Source organism: Erpetoichthys calabaricus, chromosome 5 (assembly GCF_900747795.2).
Source record: "Erpetoichthys calabaricus chromosome 5, fErpCal1.3, whole genome shotgun sequence".
Classification (NCBI taxonomy): domain Eukaryota; kingdom Metazoa; phylum Chordata; class Cladistia; order Polypteriformes; family Polypteridae; genus Erpetoichthys; species Erpetoichthys calabaricus.
The window spans coordinates 135,079,922-135,099,689 of NC_041398.2; the positions used below are offsets into that span (position 1 = coordinate 135,079,922).

General features: G+C 40.4%; 1 protein-coding gene across 1 annotated transcript in view; it reads right to left on the minus strand.

Annotated features, from left to right (window-relative positions):
* Window positions 1-19,768, minus strand: part of fgl1 (fibrinogen-like 1) — a 100,921-nt gene that overhangs the window by 39,922 nt on the left and 41,231 nt on the right. The window contains exon 5 of the mRNA XM_028802079.2: window positions 12,390-12,487. Coding sequence (XP_028657912.1) covers window positions 12,390-12,487 — 98 coding nt within the window. The remainder of the gene's footprint in view (window positions 1-12,389; window positions 12,488-19,768) is intronic.

Genomic DNA, 19,768 nt, shown 5'->3' on the forward strand with positions numbered 1-19,768 from the left:
GAACTGAGATATCACGACAAAGCTTTCAGCATTATGAAAGAGTCTGTTCATCTAAGTCATAGGTTTATAAGATCATTATTGTCCCTAGGGTATAAAGAAATTCTTACTTGCATGTGTTAATCAGGCGGCACGGTGGCGCAGTGGTAGCGCTGCTGCCTCGCAGTTAGGAGACCTGGGTTCGCTTCCCTGGTCCACCCTGCGTGGAGTTTGCATGTTCTCCCCGTGTCTGCGTGGGTTTCCTCCGGGCGCTCCGGTTTCCTCCCACGGTCCAAAGACATGCAGGTTAGGTGAATTGGTGATTCTAAATTGGCCCTAGTGTGTGCTTGGTGTGTGGGTGTGTTTGTGTGTGTCCTGCGGTGGGTTGGCACCCTGCCCGGGATTGGTTCCCTGCCTTGTGCCCTGTGTTGGCTGGGATTGGCTCCAGCAGACCCCCGTGACCCTGTGTTCGGATTCAGCGGGTTGGAAAATGGATGGATGGATGTGTTAATCAACACACAACACATCACTACTCTCTAGCACCATGATCAGTGACTATTACTACCTTACCTTCAAATCTTCCTTACCTCATAACTTGCTCCTTACCTGAAATAACTATCTTACATGAAAGTTACAATTGCATGATTTAGTATTGTGATTCAGTTCTGCATTAAACTAAAATGTATTGTAGCGACCTCACCGTAAGGAAAGAAAAGGAAGACACGTAGGATGAAGATGTGATTGCAGAACAATTTACTTGTAAAGTAGGACGAAGAAGTGATTACAGAATAATTTACTTGTAACATTCTAAGAAGAAAACATGAATGTAAAACAAAAAAAATAAATCATACTGAACTAGAACTACTTACAATTATCCATAAACTCCACGTTGTTATGGCCCTGGGAGATGCCATCAAAGAAAAACTCTGGTTGCTTACACAGAATCCATCCATCTATTCATCCATCTTGCACACCTTTCTGTCGTCCTCCAGACTGTCCAGAAATCCCTACCTCCATTCCCAGTCCCTCCAAATGATACCAAACTGAGTGAAAAAGCCTAGCTTCATTCACGTTTCCTAATTATGTTAGCTAATACAATAATGCCTAGAATAATATACAAACAATCACAAAATGGTCCCCTTTATCAAACCACATCAAATCACACTAGTGTTCCAAAACATTACATGGCAAAGATTTGAAAACCTTATACCTTTAAACGACAACTTACCTCTCGTAACTAGCTTCAAAAAGGGTTTAAATCACTATTCATTGCTAATATTTTGTTTGTTTCATGCATGCACTTCGGTGACAGAAAAAAAACCTGACCAATCAGATGTTAACAGGCCATTTTAAATAACCCCCTCATACTCAACACTGTAGTCCCTCCCACTTAATATTGCTCCTCCTACTTGACATTCAGCTCCAGGCTGCAATGATACCCTCCTCAGTCCCCCATTCAGGGTACCACCCCTTCTCTTCCTTTTTTATTGTTAATCATGTCCCCGATGGCAGTCCTTCTTATCACTCTCCTCCCTCTCTGCTAAACTCAACAGTCCATTTCCGGCCAGGACATTGCAATATTATTCCTGTTATTATTTTATTAAAGATAAAGCTGAAATGATATCCCTATGAGCAAAAATTTGTCAGTAATGTATCAGTAATTGATCCCACTTCCATCAACATGCACAGGTCCCTGAAGGACCAGCCACACTTCCTAAGCATGCAAAAAGTGCTTAACACCATTGAATGTATTCATGTATTTATAATGGCTTTCATTTAATTACAAATGAATTACAAATGATCTTTGTAATTTCACTCTAAAATGAATTTTAAGAATTGCAACTGCCAGTTTGTATGCATAAAAAAAAAACTCTATTTTGAGACCAAGGGCTGTACTATTTTATAATCACATTTATTAAATTTGAGGTCTGTGAGGAGCTGCCTTTGTGGTTGACAAATGTCAAATAATGGATCATTAAATCTGAAATGAAATGTAAAATGTCCACTTTACAACAATAATTGTGTTCTACAACTTTTTTTTTCATTTTTCACTTATCAAGATATATTTCTCATTGTCAGAAAACTTTTTGTTCTTTCTTCCTTCCATTTCTTTTTGACTTGGCTAAATTTTTTAATTCTTTTAAAATCAATTTTTCATGCACCATCCTGAAAGGCTTCATATACTCATGATAAGAAGATATGCAGATACAGGTAGTTGCCAACTTACGACCTATGTGTCTTATGACCATTTGACTTACGATTGCTACCGTGCTTCATGGGTAGCAGACAGTTTTCATAGGCTGTGACACATTCATCTCAATCTCAGTTTATTACCTGCAGTGGTTTCAATTACATTCAGTTACATTTGTCTTACAAGTGCAGGAAAAAAAGCCATTGATCTCGACACAAAAATGAAGGCGATCAAGCAGTATGAGGAAGGAATGAAAGCGAATGTGATTGCACATAACTTTAAGTTATCCCATTGTAACTGGTGTTCACCGCATGCACTGTACTGCTGCACTCTAGCTTTGAATCTGGTTAATCTCTGAAGCTTCTGTGTTGTGACTCACAAGGTGCTTCTTCGTGCAAACTGCTATGCAGGGGTAATGAAACCACTCTGAACTCCTTTATCTGTTAATGTTTATTATTAACAGGCTGAAACGTTAAAACACAAAACATATGAGTACTCAAATTCAGTCAGTACAATTCCTTCTCTCACAGTTAACACAAAGAACACTGGGAGAGATTCACACCGATGATGTAACATAACATAGACAAAGAAAGGATACAAGAAGCTGTTAAAGGTTCGGTAACCCATGCATGCAACAATATTAAGGAAACAAAATAATAAAATAAAAATAATTTACAAAAAAGAACGATAGAAAATCTACACAATGTGATAAGAATGTTGATAAAAAAGAATATAAAACAAACAATCTGACTTATGGGACTTATTATAGAGTACTATACATATGGTCAGGTTTGAATATATACATCAGTCCATCTTATGTCCGGATTGACTTACGACCGGTCTGTCGTAAATGAACGTGGTCGTACATCGATGACTACCTGTACAGTAAATGGAAGATGCCAAACAGGTTCAGGCCTTGGCGCTGCATGACTTCTAGTTGAAGGGGATGTCAAACTTGTCAAACTTGATAACTGTGCTGTTGATCTTGATCCCCTGAGGGTGTCTGATTACATCACTAGCACAGCACAGTTTCTCATTTCCAAAGTCTTGCAAGCTCTTTCCTTTTTCTGACAGCCAATAATGTGCTGCCTGGCTAGGCTGGTGCTGTACAAATGTTTTCCAATTCAGCTGTGAACTCATCCTTTTTTTCCTTTTTTCAATTCTGTCATGGTGTATCATATACAAGACATCAGACAGACAAGACTCACTTCTGTTTGCAAAGTACAAACAGGGGCCTCCTCTGATTGCGTGCAGCAGCATTACATGCACTGTACTTCCGGGTTAGTGCATATTGGGCAACAGATCCCACAAATATCGGGGCGAGTCACAGATAGGTTGGACTGAGTGGCTGGGGATGTCATATTACACAACTGCAATCATAAGAGTGTGCTGTAATTGCCCCAGACTTGCTAAGATTACATAAGAAAAATTTGATGACTCAGGCACCGCCGAGAGTGGCAGCCTTTTCAGCAGCTCCGTGTACGACTTTATTTTTCTACCTTTTTTTTTTTTAATTGATCACTCCTATCACTTTCTTTTATGTGGATTCGTTCCCTGGACACTTTTACTTTTACTACGTGGACATGGATTTTTACACGCCAAGACTCATCTATTCAAGTAGTCAACTTCAAGCGCTGAGAACAAATGCCAGTGTCGGTGTGGTTCCCTATTTACCCAACGAGGTAAGAAGGCGGTATCATGGCAGCAGAGCCGGCACTAAGCTAAAAATTAAGTGGCTTGCGAGAAATTGGCGTTTTAAGCCTTCGGTGCCTTCTGTGATCCTAGGAAATGTGAACTCAATATCAAATTAGATCGACAAACTGGCTGCGCTGGTGAAAAATGTTAGGACCTACAGAGAATACAGTTTGTTGTGTTTTTGCGAAACATGGCTACCTACTACCATCCCAGATGCTAACATGGAGCTACCCGGGTTTAGCACAGTTAGAGCGGACAGAGACGCAAATACCAGCGGGAAGCAGAAAGGAGGAGGACTCGCTCTCTATGTGAATACAAGGTGGTGCAACTCTGGACATGTTAACGTCAAAATCTCCACTTGCTGCAGGGACATCGAACTGTTGGCCATAGGTTTGCATCCCTATTACTTGCCCAGAGAGTTTGGACACGTCATTGTTGTTATTGTTTACATCCCTCCTCGGGTGAACGGTGGAGATAGCGGGTGACATCATACATTCCATTGTTGCTAAGTTACAAACGCAGCACCCTGAGGTGCTTGTGCTAATCGCTGGAGACTTTAACCATGTGACGCTGGACAAAACATTACCTGCCTTCTCCCAGTATGTGGATTGTTAACACCCGGGGAAATAAGACTATTGACTTACTGTATGCAAACGTTAAAGACGCATACAGCGCCACCCCACTGCCTGCACTTGGGAAAGCAGATCATAACCTGGTTCTGCTTCAGCCTCACTACAAACCAAGAGTGAGGGAGCTACCTACAACCACACACTCATTCAGGAAGTGGTCCCCTGAGGCAGAGCAGGCTATGAGAGACTGCTTTGGAACTACGGACTGGGATATCCTGAAGGGATCACATAGTGAGAACATTGAGGTTGTTGACTGCACTACTGACTACATCAACTTCTGTATGGACACTGTAGTTCCAGTAAGAACAGTATGCTGCTATGCTAACAACAAGCCATGGATTACAAGTGACATCAAGGACCTTTTGAACCAGAAGAAAAGGGCTTTTAAAGGCGGTGATCAGCATGAGCTCAAGCGCGTGCAGAAGGAACTCCGAGTCCAGCTCAGGGCGGCGAAGGAGCAGTACAGGAGAAAGCTGGAGCAGAAGTTGCAGAATAATAGCATGAAGGAAGTGTGGGAAGGGATGAAGATCATCACTGGCTGCAGCTTGAAGCGAGGTGCCACCATCGAGAGAGACGTGAAGGGAGCAAACCAAATGAACAACTTCTTTAACAGGTTTGACCACCCTAACCCACTCTCACCTCGGAGTACTGCACCCTCCACCCATCCTTCTGCTGATACCAGCATAGGAGAGACATCCCCACCCACAATTACAGCAGCGCAAGTGAGCAGATTATACCTATTATATTATATCTTATATATTATATATAATAATGATATTATATCACTATTACCTGGTGGCATGGATCGTGGACTATCTTACAAACAGACCTCAGTATGTGCGTCTTGGGAACTGCAGGTCTGACATTGTGGTCAGCAACACAGGAGCGCCACAGGGGACTGTACTTTCTCCGGTCCTGTTCAGCCTATATACATCGGACTTCCAATACAACTCGGAGTCCTGCCACGTGCAAAAGTTCGCTGACGACACTGCTATCATGGGCTGCATCAGGAATGGGCAGGAGGAGGAGTATACAAACCTCATCAAGGACTTTGTTAAATGGTGCGACTCAAACCACTTACACCTGAACACCAGCAAAACGAAGGAACTGGTGGTGGATTTTAGGAGACCTAGGCACATCCGGGACCCCATGATTATCAGAGGAGACTGTGTGCAGAGGGTACAGACCTATAAATACCTGGGAGTGCAGCTGGATGATAAATTGGACTGGACCGCCAATACTGATTCTCTGTGCAAGAGAGGACCGAGCCGGCTATACTTCCTTAGAAGACTGGCATCCTTCAACATCTGCAATAAGATGCTGCAGATGTTCTAGCAGATGGTTGTGGCGAGTGCCATCTTCTACGCGGTGGTGTGCTGGGGAGGCAGCATTAAGAAGAAAGATGCCTCACGCCAAACTGGTGGTATCTATCTATCTATCTATCTATCTATCTATCTATCTATCTATCTATCTATCTATCTATCTATCTATCTATCTATCTATCTATCTATCTATCGTCACCAGTGAAACTAACTGTAATAATCATGTAATGTGACAGGGCCTTTAAAGGAAGTATGCCACGTCTTGAAAGACTGTCTGGGCTAGGATCTAAACTTCTGACCGTGTAATTTCAAATTCATCTTCTTTATACCCAGGTTCTGCTATATAAAGCTTTAAAAGCTTTATTTAAACTTACTGCATTAAACAAAGCAAAACAAAGAACATGTGCTGTCAGTGACCAAAATGTCTTTATACTTGTGGTGGTCTGTTCAATTGTTGTACTAATATTCTTTGAGTCAGGAGATGACAGCGTTTGGTTCATGTTGCATACCTAACTACTCTACAGCAGAGGAAGTGAATTGTTTACATGCCTGTTAAGCAAAAGATGGCCATGCTTGATGAAAATCTGCTCATATGAAGGTGGGTTTAAGATAAAAAGCATCCTTGTTTTAATGTTTTCTTACAAGCAGCTGTGTTTTTATCCAATGTTATATGCAATTTCCTCCCATCAATTTGATGTCATCTGAGCAGCTTTGTGGTCTGGTTATGTCATTTCACTTCTGCCACCAGCCTCTCCTTGAAATCCTCTCCTTGGAGATACACAGTGCTGCATTCTCATCTCTGCATAATCAGGAAAAGTTCCATTTGCGGCACATGGTGAAAGCCCAGCAGAAGTGCCTCTGTGTTCAAAGTCATTTTTGCCGCTTGGATGTGTCAAGTATAAAATAGTCTTAAGCAAGCAAGGAAGAGAGAAAGAAAGAGTTATACAAATGCAAGAGGGGAAAAAAAGCACAGACCGACAGCCCTTGTCTTCTAGTTAAGCTTCAAGCTGGAATCCTTCTATTTGGAATGTGCCGTTCTTTCCATGTCCATATGGGGTTTCTTCAGAAAATATGGAGTTCCCCTATTGCAATGCTATGGTGGAGTCATTTCTAGCATACTAGGGGGCTCCGCCCCCTGCTCGCTTCGCTCGCCAACCCCTGGTGTTGGGAATGACAAAGAGCGTGATGTATGAATGAGATATAGAATAGTGTGACGGTGTAGATGATGCAAATAGAAAGCAAACAATAAAGTGTGTGGCACAGTGTAAAGGTTTATTGGAAAATTTCTTTGTACACGCCGTTTAAGTGTAAAAGGTAATTCCAGCTCAGAACTTGTAAGGTCAATGAAGATGGTCATTATCGTGATCAGAGTCAACTTTGTCAGAGCTTAGAAAGAGTTGTGTCTCTCCAGGAAGTAATGGAATGACTTGGGTATTTATGTTTTCCACATTAATATTTTTTGGACATAATATAGTGCGTTGTGTTAAAAGGGGCATTTGGTCTAATGAGATTGCTGTTCCAAATCTGTCTGTAACTAAGTCGTCGCAGATAAAGGCTTGAGGAATTGTAATAATCTGTGGGTGAAGTCCATCTGTATTGGTGAGTGTACCATCTCTCAGTTGTAATAAGCAATTGTTATGATCTGGTTCTGGACATCGTATCTTTTTTACTAACTGTATCTTTTGAAAGCAATGCCAATTGTCTGCGTATTTTAAGGTGCACTGAACAATAGCTGAGTGCATGGCATCTGGAAGAATAGCTAAGCACTGTCTAAAATCTCCTCCTTATAAAAGTACCTTTCCTCCAAATCGAATATTATTATTCATAAACGTTTGTAGAAGTTTATGAATGGTGTTGAGTAAGTGACTTCATGCCATTGAACATTTATCAATAAACAACATTTTTTCAAGACGGATGTCACGTGCAGTGCCACCGTTAATGTTCATAGTGGATACCGATTTGTAGGATCTAATGCAGTTGATAAAGATTTCACTTTTAGGTACATCGTCAGTTAGAATCTTCTGTAGATATTCAGTATATGAATGTAAAGAAGGCAGTCTAATTTGACCCTTTTGACAACAACGTGTAAATGTATAACTTGTATTGCCAGTTGTTTCTTCAGGGAAGTGAACTGAATGACAATGATTGCAAATGACATTCATTAATCCGAATGAATTTTCCTGATGTATGTTTTGCTTGTGCCGTTTGAGAGGCGCGTTGTTGCATGTGTAGTATTTGGGACGTGTTGTTTTGGAGCTGTAATCGATTTGCCTGTGCTGTGTGAGAAGCCCGTTGTAGCCTTCGCTGCCATTAACGTATGTCTGAGACGGGAGGTGTTTCGTTTTGAATCCGTGCCTGTTGCGATGCAGCACTTTGATTGATAGTTTGCGTAATGTGGATCTAGGATGTAGATTTGTGCATATTTGCGTTGTTGATTTGTTTCAGGGTGCACTGTTCCAATGCGATGCAGTATTTGTGCACATATGCGAAAGCAGTATGGGCCATTGCCTTTTGGTGGCCTGATATTTACTCCAGTATATGCAAAAGCAAATGAACTATTGTAGGATCTAATGCAGTTCATAAAGTTTTTACTTTTAGGTACATCGTTAGTTAGAAGCTTTAGTTGAGCTTTGCGTTTTTGGAGTCGAGACATTTTTTCTTTTAGAAATATGGATAAGTAATAAGGAGTATTGCACTCACTGTTAATATGGAGACTTTTCTGCGGTTGAACGGTTAATAGTGCCTTATTGTAATGAGATCCACCTATGCCGCATAGCCGTCTATTTTGTTGTTTCTTTCGTGTTCGTGTGTTTGTTCCTGTTATCCTTTCCTTTTCGTTTTGTACCCGTGACCGTGTATTCATGACTTGTTTCTTTCTAAGGAGGGTCGCAGTCACTGTTAATATGTTTCCTTTTCTGCAGTTGAACGGTTAATAGTGCTTTATTGTAAGGAGATCCACCAATGCTGACACCTATGCTGTCTAGTGTGAAGGTGCTGACGTTCACTTTAGAATATGTGGCTTTGGGTGTGACTTCTTATGGATGTGGGGGGGGGGGGGGGGGGTTGTTGAGGATTGTTGTTGCGCGAGCGTCTTGTTTCTTTTTGTGTTCCTGTGTCTTGTTGAATCCCCCTCTTTGTGTGTGTCCCGTCCCTCGCTTGTAGGGTCTGTGGGGTGGTTTTGTGTTCTTTTTTTTGTGTTCCATGGGCTTGTTGAATCCCCCTCTTGGTGTGTGTCCCGTCCGGTGCCTGTAGGGGGGGGGTGCCTTGCTGTTGTGCGCGGGCCTCTTTTTTTTTTTTTTTTTTTTTTTCGGTTCTAGTTTCGTGTGCAATGTGTTTCGTGCTTTTCCTGCGTTTGACTTTGCGCCTCATTTCTCCTTTTTGTATGTGCTCACTCCTTTTTTCTGTGGTCTTGTCCGCCACTCGCGGCCCCTCATCCGCCTCTGTCGCCCTCTTTTCTCCGCCTTTCTCCGACTCTCGCGGACTCTTTTTGCGCCTGCGCCTCTCGCGGCCCCTCATCCGCCTCTTCTCGCCCTCTTTTGTCCGCCTTTCTTGGCTCCTCAGCCGACTCTCGCGGACTGTTTTTGCGCCTGCGCAGTACGTCTTTTTGCAGCTACGGCCCATGGCCGGATGTGCCTGCGTCCATCATCCGGTTTAGCATTCTCGGTTAGTAATATGGATAAACTGATAAATATTTTGTATGCATTTATTTGTAAGCTAGACAAAGCAAATGTAATATTAGACAGTGTTTCAGTGATGTTTTGCTTCATTGATGAGAAGAGCGGTGCTTTGAAATTTACCTAACCAACCCTCCCCTATCTTTAATACTGATAGATCTGAATTTTATGGTGAGGGGGACAGAGCATCAGACCAGCTTGGCAAGGGTGACTCTCTTTGAACTAAGAGCCTATAAGCCATCTGCCACAGGAAGGCCATAAACTGACTAAACAAAGCAACTGGGGGATGAGTTGTACATGAGCTCTTTCAGGGGTATCTGGTCAGGAAGAGACTGGAAAATTAATTCTATTGGTCTAAAATATGGCTGTTTATGATTGGCGTACTATGATGCCCCATCAGTTTAGGAATGGTATAAAGTTGGTCACCTTACCTTTACTTCTCTCTCAAGAGAAGACCATGATGAAGACAATTCTATCTCAGCAGCCATGTTGAGACAGGCATGTGGCCTGTTTCAATACAGTAATCCCTCACTATATCGCTCTTCAACTTTCGCAGCTTCACTCTATCGCGGATTTTATATGTAAGCATATCTAAATATACATCTCGGATTTTTCGCTGGTTCATGGATTTCTGTGGACAATGGGTCTTTTTATTTCTGGTACATGCTTCCTCAGTTGGTTTGCCCAGTTGATTTCATACAAGTGACACTATTGGCGGATGGCTGAGAAGCTGACCAATCAGAGCACGTGGTTAAGTTCCTGGGTGCTGATTGGCTCAGCGACGGAAAGGAGCATTTGATTCCACTTTGCATTAGCTAGCAACTCATCTTGCTCATTCAGCATCAACGTGTTTTGCTGTGTAAAGAGTTAACTTTTGTGCTCTTTTGTGTTTATCTTTGTACGTAGTCAAGCCCTTCGTTATGGCTCCAAAACGATCTGCTCTTGCTACTGCTTCTGGGGCCGTAAACATTACCAGAATGCAAATGGTGCATGACTGCAGTGTTCGTATTTTAGAAATATGATACTAATACTAAAGGAATAATCATAATATATACAGTGTGTTTACATACATAATTTCAAAAAATCTTACCTAATATCTAAGAGAATATAAAGGGTTTATGCTGTATAAGTGTGCGGGAAATGTTTATAAGATTGTGGGAGAGTTTATAAGGGCTTAAATAGGATCACCATGTGACCTTGCACAATAAAACAAATGTTTTTTTACAGAATGTTAATTTCCCCCAGGGACAAATAAATACCTACTGTATATCAATCTACATATATCAATCTTTCTACAGGGAAAGATGTTAGTTGGTCACAAAAACAGATGTCTTTTAGCATTGCTACCATATTTACTCTCTCTTTAAACACCAAGCAGGCTGACAGGATGAGTCATGCCTTGTTTGAAATTTATAGAAGGAGACAGACATTTTGTAAGTAGTTGAAATGATCCTGGAATACTCATACATGGTAGTTCACTCCGTGTTTGAAATTAGGAAGTGACAGCACAAACTATCAAAAGACCCTCAAAACCCACCAGTTCATTGAGATTGGCAGCATCTCAAAGGAGCTACCTGCGTATACATCTTCGTTCAAAAAGCAACTTATAATCAGATACTCTGCTTTTCCCATGTAGGTAATAAATGTGGAGACGGTTGCTTTCCTAGTCTTTTTGGAAGTCTCTGAATGTAATGTCCAACCTTCTACTGTCCAAAGATGTTCTTATTATTTGGCTGATTGATTCCAAATTGAGTTTATATATACAGTATATGCTCATGAGTGTGTCCTGGGATGACATACAATACAATCCAAGATTGTTTCCTATCTTGTGTCCCTTTGCCACAAAGAATATATTCCAGCTTCCTACATCCTGCATTGAAATACCAAATTCAGAAATTTGGACGTTATGGGGCCATATTACCAGAAAACCAAAGCATACAAAATAAGGGCTTCACTAAATAAACACAGAAGCAAAGTTCACATGAGAAACAAATAAAACCAAAAGGATTAGCTCTTTGAGCTTTGGAACAAAATGTTAACCCCGTTACTTGCTAAACTTCGACTTCATACATCTTGAATTACTTCTTTCATAGCTTCACTTTATTTCATTTTTGCTTTTACCCATACTATCTCCCACTTTAACTGATATTTCTTCGCAAGAGTAGCATACAGCATTTATTCTTCTACTATTTCATTTTTGCCATTAGAAATCATCATAAAAGTCTTCTGATTATCTGATGCCACTACCTCCTGGTAGCCTCTGGGTACTTTCTGATCCTTATATCCATCCATCCATTTTCCAACCCGCTGAATCCGAACAAAGGGTCACGGGGGTCTGCTGGAGCCAATCCCAGCCAACACAGGGCACAAGGCAGGAACCAATCCCGGGCAGGGTGCCAACCCACCGCAGGATGCACACAAACAGACCCACACACCAAGCACACACTAGGTACAATTTAGAATCGCCAATGCACCTAACCTGCATGTCTTTGGACTGTGGGAGGAAACTGGAGTGCCCGGAGGAAACCCACGTAGACACGGGGAGAACATGCAAACTCCACTCAGGGAGGACCCGGAAAGCGAACTCAGGTCCCCAGGTCTCCCAACTGTGAGGCAGCAGCGCTACCCACTGCGCCACCGTGCCGCCCCTCCTTATATCCTCTTATTGAAAAACTACAGTCAATAAAATAGGAATCGCAGCCATCAAGCTGCACTTTCCTAAGGCTGAATGTGTAGACAGAGACATCTCTCAAAAGACTGGAAACCACACTCTGAGCTTCTGCCTTGATATCTGGAAACAATGCTCCACAATACTAAGGAAGGTGCATGACTACAGAAGTACATTATTTCAAAATGACATATCAGTTTGGTAAAAATAGACACAACCCATCCAGGCACTCACTTTGCTTTGTTAGATGGTGCAGTTTTTCATTTCCTAACCAGAATTCACCTCGGGCACTGCGCTGATTTCCAAAGCCTTCCTTATATTCATTCCAGGACCTGCATTGCAGAGAGACACAAGTTATACTTTATTTTAAGAAGGAATCCCAGTCAAGGTCCAGATGCTTTGCAGAAAAGTCTAAATGACTTTCACTCATTTCAAAAGAGATTAGCCTTGATATTTAGATATTCACGTGTATGCTTCAGATATTTATGTTTCAGAACTTTACCTTCCAATATTGTTTATCGATATGGATATGAGAGTTCATGTATGCTTATGCAGACATGAAAAGTCATTAAATGAAAAGAGATTGTCCTATGTAAACCTCATCAAGTAAATTAAAGTATGAAAAGTGGTAAAGTATTGTTTATTCTGAAAAGATATTCTAAAATGGTCTGGACACATGTCTTGGTACCCCTAGAAAAGATCAAAAATAATTGGATTAGAGTGATTTGTTTCGAACTAGCTGTTTTCTTTAATTAGCATCACACATGTCTCCAATTGTGCAATCAGTCATTCAGCCTGTTTAAATGTAGGAAAAGTAGCTACTCTGCTCTTTGGTGTCATTGTGTGTCCCATGCTGAACATGGACCAGAGAAAACAAAGCAGAGAGTTGTCTGAGGAGATCAGAAAGAAAATGATAGACAAGCTAAGACCATCCTCATGTAGTTTTGTTTTCAACAACGCCGAAAGGATGTGAGAATGGTGGACAAACAGTAAAGGACGACATCAAAGAAAATACAAGGTGAAATCCAAGGTCAAGTTCCATCACTGTCTGATCTCACCATCTATTGCTTTTTGAGTGACAGTGGCCTCAATGGAAGAAGATTCTGCAGGACTCCACTGTTGAAAGAAAAACATCAAAAAGCCAGACTGAAATTTGCTGAAATGCATATTGACAAGCTACGATGATTCTGAAAGAATGTCTTTTGGACCGATGAGACATAACTGAAGCTTTTTGTCAAGTCTCATCAGCTCTATGTCCACAGATGAAAAAAATGAAGCTTTCAAAGAAAAGAACACCATACCTATTATGAAATGGAGGAGGCTTGGTTATATTTTAGGATTGTTTTCTGGGCCTGGCATTGAGTCTGTGCAGGGAACAACGAAAACTCAAGACTATCAAGATATTGTGGGGTGAAATGTACTGCAAAGTTTTAGAAAGCTCTGTCTCAGTTGCAGGTCATGGATCCTCCAACAGGATAATGACCCAAAACACACAGCTAAAAGTCTCAAAGAATGGCTAAGAACAAAACATTGGACTATTCTAAAGTGGCCTTCTATGAGCCCTGCTTTGAATCCTATCAAACATTTATGAAAAGAAATGAAACATGTAGTCTTCAGAAGGCACCCTTCAAACCTGACACAAATGGAGTAGTTTGCTCAGGAAGAGAGCACAAAACTCCCAGTTAACAGACACAGAAGTCTCATTAAGAGGTTATGCAACAAAATATTAGGTTATGGGTCCTTTTTTGACCATGCCATTTTCATGTTTGTTATTATTTGAAATCAGTAACTGCGCACTGCATGATAATGTGCAGTGAATACACTTGACTTGACCGTTCATAGTTTTTATGCTCTTTCTCTGTACGTTTAGCATTTGTCTGCTCAGAGGTTGATGCACTTGCTGCTTCCTGAGCAGCCCTTCTTTTCTCAACTCTATCGGCCCGCTTCTTCTCTTCTTTCGTCGGTATCTTTTTGCGTTAAAACTGATTAAGTCAGTGTTTGTGTTTCAATTACTTAGTACGTGTTCTTTAATTTTCCACTTAAGTTGGCACTTAAGTCTTCAATCTGCCTCAAGAATGATTTAAGGTATGAAGAGGTAGGGGAAGTAACGGCGAAGGTGGTAGGGATGAGAACAGTGCCAGTATGCATGCACTGCACAGCCACCCTGTTGGCCGCTGCCGAGAGTTGATTCTACAATAAAATAAAATAAAAATAAAAAGAGGAATAACCTTGGAGGTCAATCATCACCCAAAAGCAGATAGTAGACGTCACATAGTATATGTGTACCACATTTCAGGTCAATAGTTCAAACAGTTTGTGAGCTACAGGTGATTTAAAATCCTGGACAGACAAACGAACAGAATATACAGTATATAATAGCGTATTATATATAAAGATATTCTGGTGAATCAAAAACTCTAATGCAAACAAAGTCTGCTTTTTGTTAAAGATGGAATAAACAATGATGGGTGTTAATTACTTCTCTCAGTTTTATGTTATTTCAGAGACAATTATGGCTTCTTCGTTTATAATTTGTTCCCGTCTGTAGATTTGGAATTCTTTGTATTTTTCTGTTACAGTTCAGCATTTGGGAATCATTGTGTATGCTCTGAGTCCTTGCAGAAATACACTGCAAAGATACTGAACATTTTTGTTGTGCCTGCTTTTACAATGATGTCACAATACAACAAAGAGTACTTTTAGTAATTTAGCCGTGAAGTTACTGGAAATGCGCCCTCAGGATGAGCAGGGCAGTGGAATATTTTAATGATTTCCTCTAATTACACCAATCAAATATTTTACTGTGATTGCCTCAAAGCAATTTGGGAAACAGAGTTACAGTTTATTAGGCTGGACACTCTCTTTGTTGTTTGTATTTTTTTTAAATAGTTTCTTATTTACACCTGCTCTGCATTTTATCTAGTGTATGGACTAAACATTCATTTATGTGGCTAATGGAATTTAAATATGACAAGTGAGTTTTAAAACCATATACAATAAAGAATGTAATATGTAGTTATAAAGCTACAAATTGAAAGAGACCTGCTGGAGAAGCATCTTACAGTGGAGCTTCTGAAATGCCCTCACTAAATGAATTAAAATACATGAAGAAAAGAAACCTGCCAATATAAGACACAAAAGAGCACACTGACTGGAATAGCACAGTAATGCATTTATTACATAGTTACTTTTATATAAAAAGTCCTTAACAAACACTTCTTTGGGTCTTCATAACACTTACAAAACAAAAGTAGATCAGTTATTCATCTTTATGCAGTGTGTCATGTTGCCATGATGGTAAAAATCCTTGTTAATATGAAGGATTCACAGGTCTTCTGCTAAATATGTAATATCAAGAAAAATGTATCTCAGTTAAGTCACCTTGGACCACTCCAAAGTGAAGTTTTGTTAGTAGATCACATTGCACTGAATGGATGAGTAGTAATTTTCTCAAACTAAATAAATAAATAATAATTTTATTGCTTGTCAAAAATGGATATAATGAGGGTATTAGAAATAAACTTGATCCATTAGGATTAAAAGTCAGGACAGAGGTAAAGAATTTAGGGGTAACTATTGACTCTGATCTGAATTTTAAATCACGTTAATCAGATTACTTGGACAGCATTTTTTCACTTAAGAAATATAGCAAAAGTTAGACCTCTTATAACACTGCAAGATGCTGAGAAATTAGTTCATGCTTTTCTTTTCAGTCGGCTAGATTACTGTAACACACTCCTCTCAGGACTACCCAAAAAGACATCAATCATTTGCAACGAGTGGCAGAATGCAACTGCTAGAATCTTAACTAGGAAAAGAAAATCCAAGCACATTTTTCCAGTTTTGATGTCTCTACACTGGTTACCTGTGCAATTTAGAATTGACTTTAAAATACTGCTTATAGTTTACAAAGCCTTAAATAATCTCTCTCCATCCTATATTTCAGAATGTCTTACACCTTACACTCCAACTCGTAACCTTAGATCTTCAAATGAGTGTCTACTTAGAATTCCAAGAACTAAACATAAAAGAAGTGGTGAGGCGGTCTTCTGCTGTTATGCGCCTAAAATATGGAACAACTTACTGATAGAAATTCGCCAAGCTAATATGGTGGAGCACTTTAAAAAACTGCTAAAAACACATTATTTTAACATGGCTTTCTCTTAGCTTCATTTTAGTTTATTCCTGATATTCTGTACAGTATATGCATTTAATTATCATTATCATTCATGGTGGCTCCGAAATCCATACTAACCCCTACTTTCTCTGCTGTTCTTTTTCTGGTTTTCTGTGGTGGCGATCTGCACCACCACCACCTGATCAAAGCACCGTGATGTCCCCACATTGATGGATTAAAGGCCAGAAGTCCACATGACCGTCATCCATCATGTTCTTCCATGTGAACCCTGAATACCATGAGGACTGATTGAGATCATTTACGTTAGGTAGAATGCCTAGAGGGGGCTGGGAGGTCTTGTGGCCTCGGAACCGCTGCAGACTTTTTTTTTCCAGCTGTCTGGAGTTTTTTTTTTTCTGTCCTCCTTGGTCATCAGACCTTACTTTTATTCTGTGTTAATTAGTATTGCCTAATTTTATTTTTTATATTTTGTCTCTTTTCTTTTTCTTCATCCTGTAAAGCACTTTGAGCTACATCATTTGTATGAAAATGTGCTATATAAATAAATATTGTTGTTATTGTTGTTGTTGCAGAGATGAATAAACACTTCATTGATTCTGATACTGATACAACACAGGAGTGGTTTTGGGACAACTCTGGGAATTTACCTGAGTCACCCAGCCAGAACCCACACTGGAAATTAATCACACATTTCTGGAGAGACCAGAAAAATAACTGTTGTAAATGCCAGAGAGGAAGTCCAAGCATCCTGGCCAGGATGAAGGAAGAGGCGAACAGGCATAGCGAGCAGATCATCCCCCCACACGACTGGTGGCAGTGTCCCTCTGACCTAAACCCGATCAGGACACTCGCAGGGTTGCATGAGAGTTGGAGTCCGTAAATGCAGCCCTGTTGGGATTGTTGGGGACCACCAGAGGGAGCTGCTGGTGGAGGACTGCACTGGTTTCCACACATGTGGGAAATGCTCTGGACAACCTGGACAGGAGACCAGAAGCAGATCCCTGGTCTGGTTTAAAAGGAAGCCAGGAGGCAGAGAACAACACTCAGCAAAGGAGAGAAGGAGGAAGGCTTGGTGATTTATTGCTGGTTTATTGTATAATTGTGGCTAATGGTTGGAGAGGTGTTCATTGGAAAGTGTATTGTGGAATAAAAACCCTTTGTTTTATTTATACATTGTGGGCTGTATTGCTGTGTCTGTGGTTTGGGGCTCTCTAGCACCTCCTTGTGGTTACAATGCCCTTTGACGGTCTTCATCTAACCTGTCTGAACTTCAGAGGATCTGCAGAGACAAATGGCAGAAAAATCTCTAAATCTAGGTGTGCCAAGTCCATTGCATCACACCTTAAAGACTCGTAATCACTGCTGCAGAGGCCTCAACAAAGTACTGAGTAAAGGGTTTAAACACTTGTGTCAATATGATAGTTCAGTTTTTATTTTTAATTAATTTACAAAACATAAAAATTCCTATTTTCACTTTGTCATTCTGGGATAATAAGTGTTGCTTAATGTGGGGAAAATATGAATTTAAATGATTTTATCAAAAGGTTCCAAAATAACAAAATTGCTAAAAATTGTGAAAGGGTCTAAATATGTACTTTATGAATTTACTGTATGTATTGTAAGGTTTCTAAACTGTTTTGGGACTCCGTCTAACGGGATGACATGCAGAAGAAGCACGATCACTGCATCTGTGGAAGACAGCCTATCAGTTGCTGGGGCAACCGCAGGCTCCCAGCGCTGTAGTGGCTCGCAGAGAAAGCAAATCCGAGTCAATCGTGTTCGCGCTATAAGTGCCTGTCATCGATGGGTGATGGAAGGAATATTATAAATGCAGGGAATAGTATTATTTGGCCATGACCCTGCCGGATTGCTGTGTCTGTGTATAGGAGAGTGGCAGATCCCTCTACAATAAATAACTGTGCTGTTCCTGTTTCAAGCGGAATAAAAGCTGGTTTTGCTAAAATACTGAGACTCAGCCTCGTGTTTTGGGGTGCAAGACAGGGTCTCACACATCACAAGATAAACTCTTTTTTTAATATTTGAAAAGATATCCTTGCTCCTTGAACAACCCTAAAGAGCACAAGAGCAATGTTTCTGACAAAGACTGCAGTGCATATAGGACTGAATGGGGCTCATACACTGCCTGGCCAATAAAAAAGTACTTAAAAGCCAATTGGATTGGATCCAATGACTGGATCATTATTGCAATGATTAATATGCTTCAGCTGCTAATAATTCCTTTAACTTTAACTGATGTAGTGTGCAGCATCTCTTTTCTTAAGCAAGGCCCACTGTTGTAAAATTACTACATTATCTTTAGCTCTCCTGAAAATATACCTGTAAATGTTTTTTTTTTTAAATAACCACATTTACATAGTCATTGAGTCATATTGTTTAGCCTTGCAATGCTATTGGATAGTAAATATGTATATGTGCCTGGCCATTGGGTCATGAACTCATTCAACCTGCAACCGCTCCTTGAAGCTCATCCCCTTGTTTTACTGGACTGGATATAACAAGATTCAAGTAAGTAAAATGCCTGAAATATTTTTTATGTGTTTATTACAATGTCTAGGAGCATGTAGGTACTAAGTTACTGTGGAAAATTTTCATCAAATTAGATTTTGAGCTTATTATGTCCATGTTGTAATTCTACAACATTGGGTGAGGTTGGTAGTCAAAGTAGCATATGCACCTTACATATTGCATGGGGACTTTACACTTCATATTCACATATGGAAATAAAAACTAGAATAGAATAATAGATTTACAATGTCTATGGTGATTCCAAAGTTCTGCATGTAATTTCTTTGTTATACAGTATTCCCTCGCTACTTCGCGGTTCACTTTTCGCGAATTCACGACTTCGCGGGTTTTTAAATACAAGTGATTGCCCGCCTATCGCGGAAGTTATGTTCCAGACCCATCAGCAACAGGAGAAAATCCGCGATATAGAAAGACCATATAAATAAACATTTTTATAGTTTAAGCCTTAAAATACCCATCCCACATGCTTTAAACACATGTAAACTTATAAAACACACTTTGTTAACACATATGATATGTGGATGTCGGGCTAAGGATATGAGTAACATCTCACTGTTATAAAACATTTTAACTTCACGCAAGACAAGACAGTGAGACAGGAAAATTGGTGATGTACAGGCTTGTGAATTTCCCATTGGGATTAATAAAGTATCTATCTATCTATCTATCTTTAAATTATTGACAGGCAGAGCGACAAGCAGCACAAAGCCAGCACAAAGTCCACTTCTCCTTAGCGTTCATTCAGCTCCCCACCCCCTTGACAATGCGAACTGCGCCTCCGGGGAGGGGGGTTTGAGCGAACTTGCGTTCAGCCCTCACACACACACTCCTCCTCCTTCCGAACGCGCAGATCGACAAGCAGGCATTTTGGCAGAAGCAGCACAAAGTCCATTTCTGCTCAGCGTGAGTTCAGCTGCCCCCCTTCACA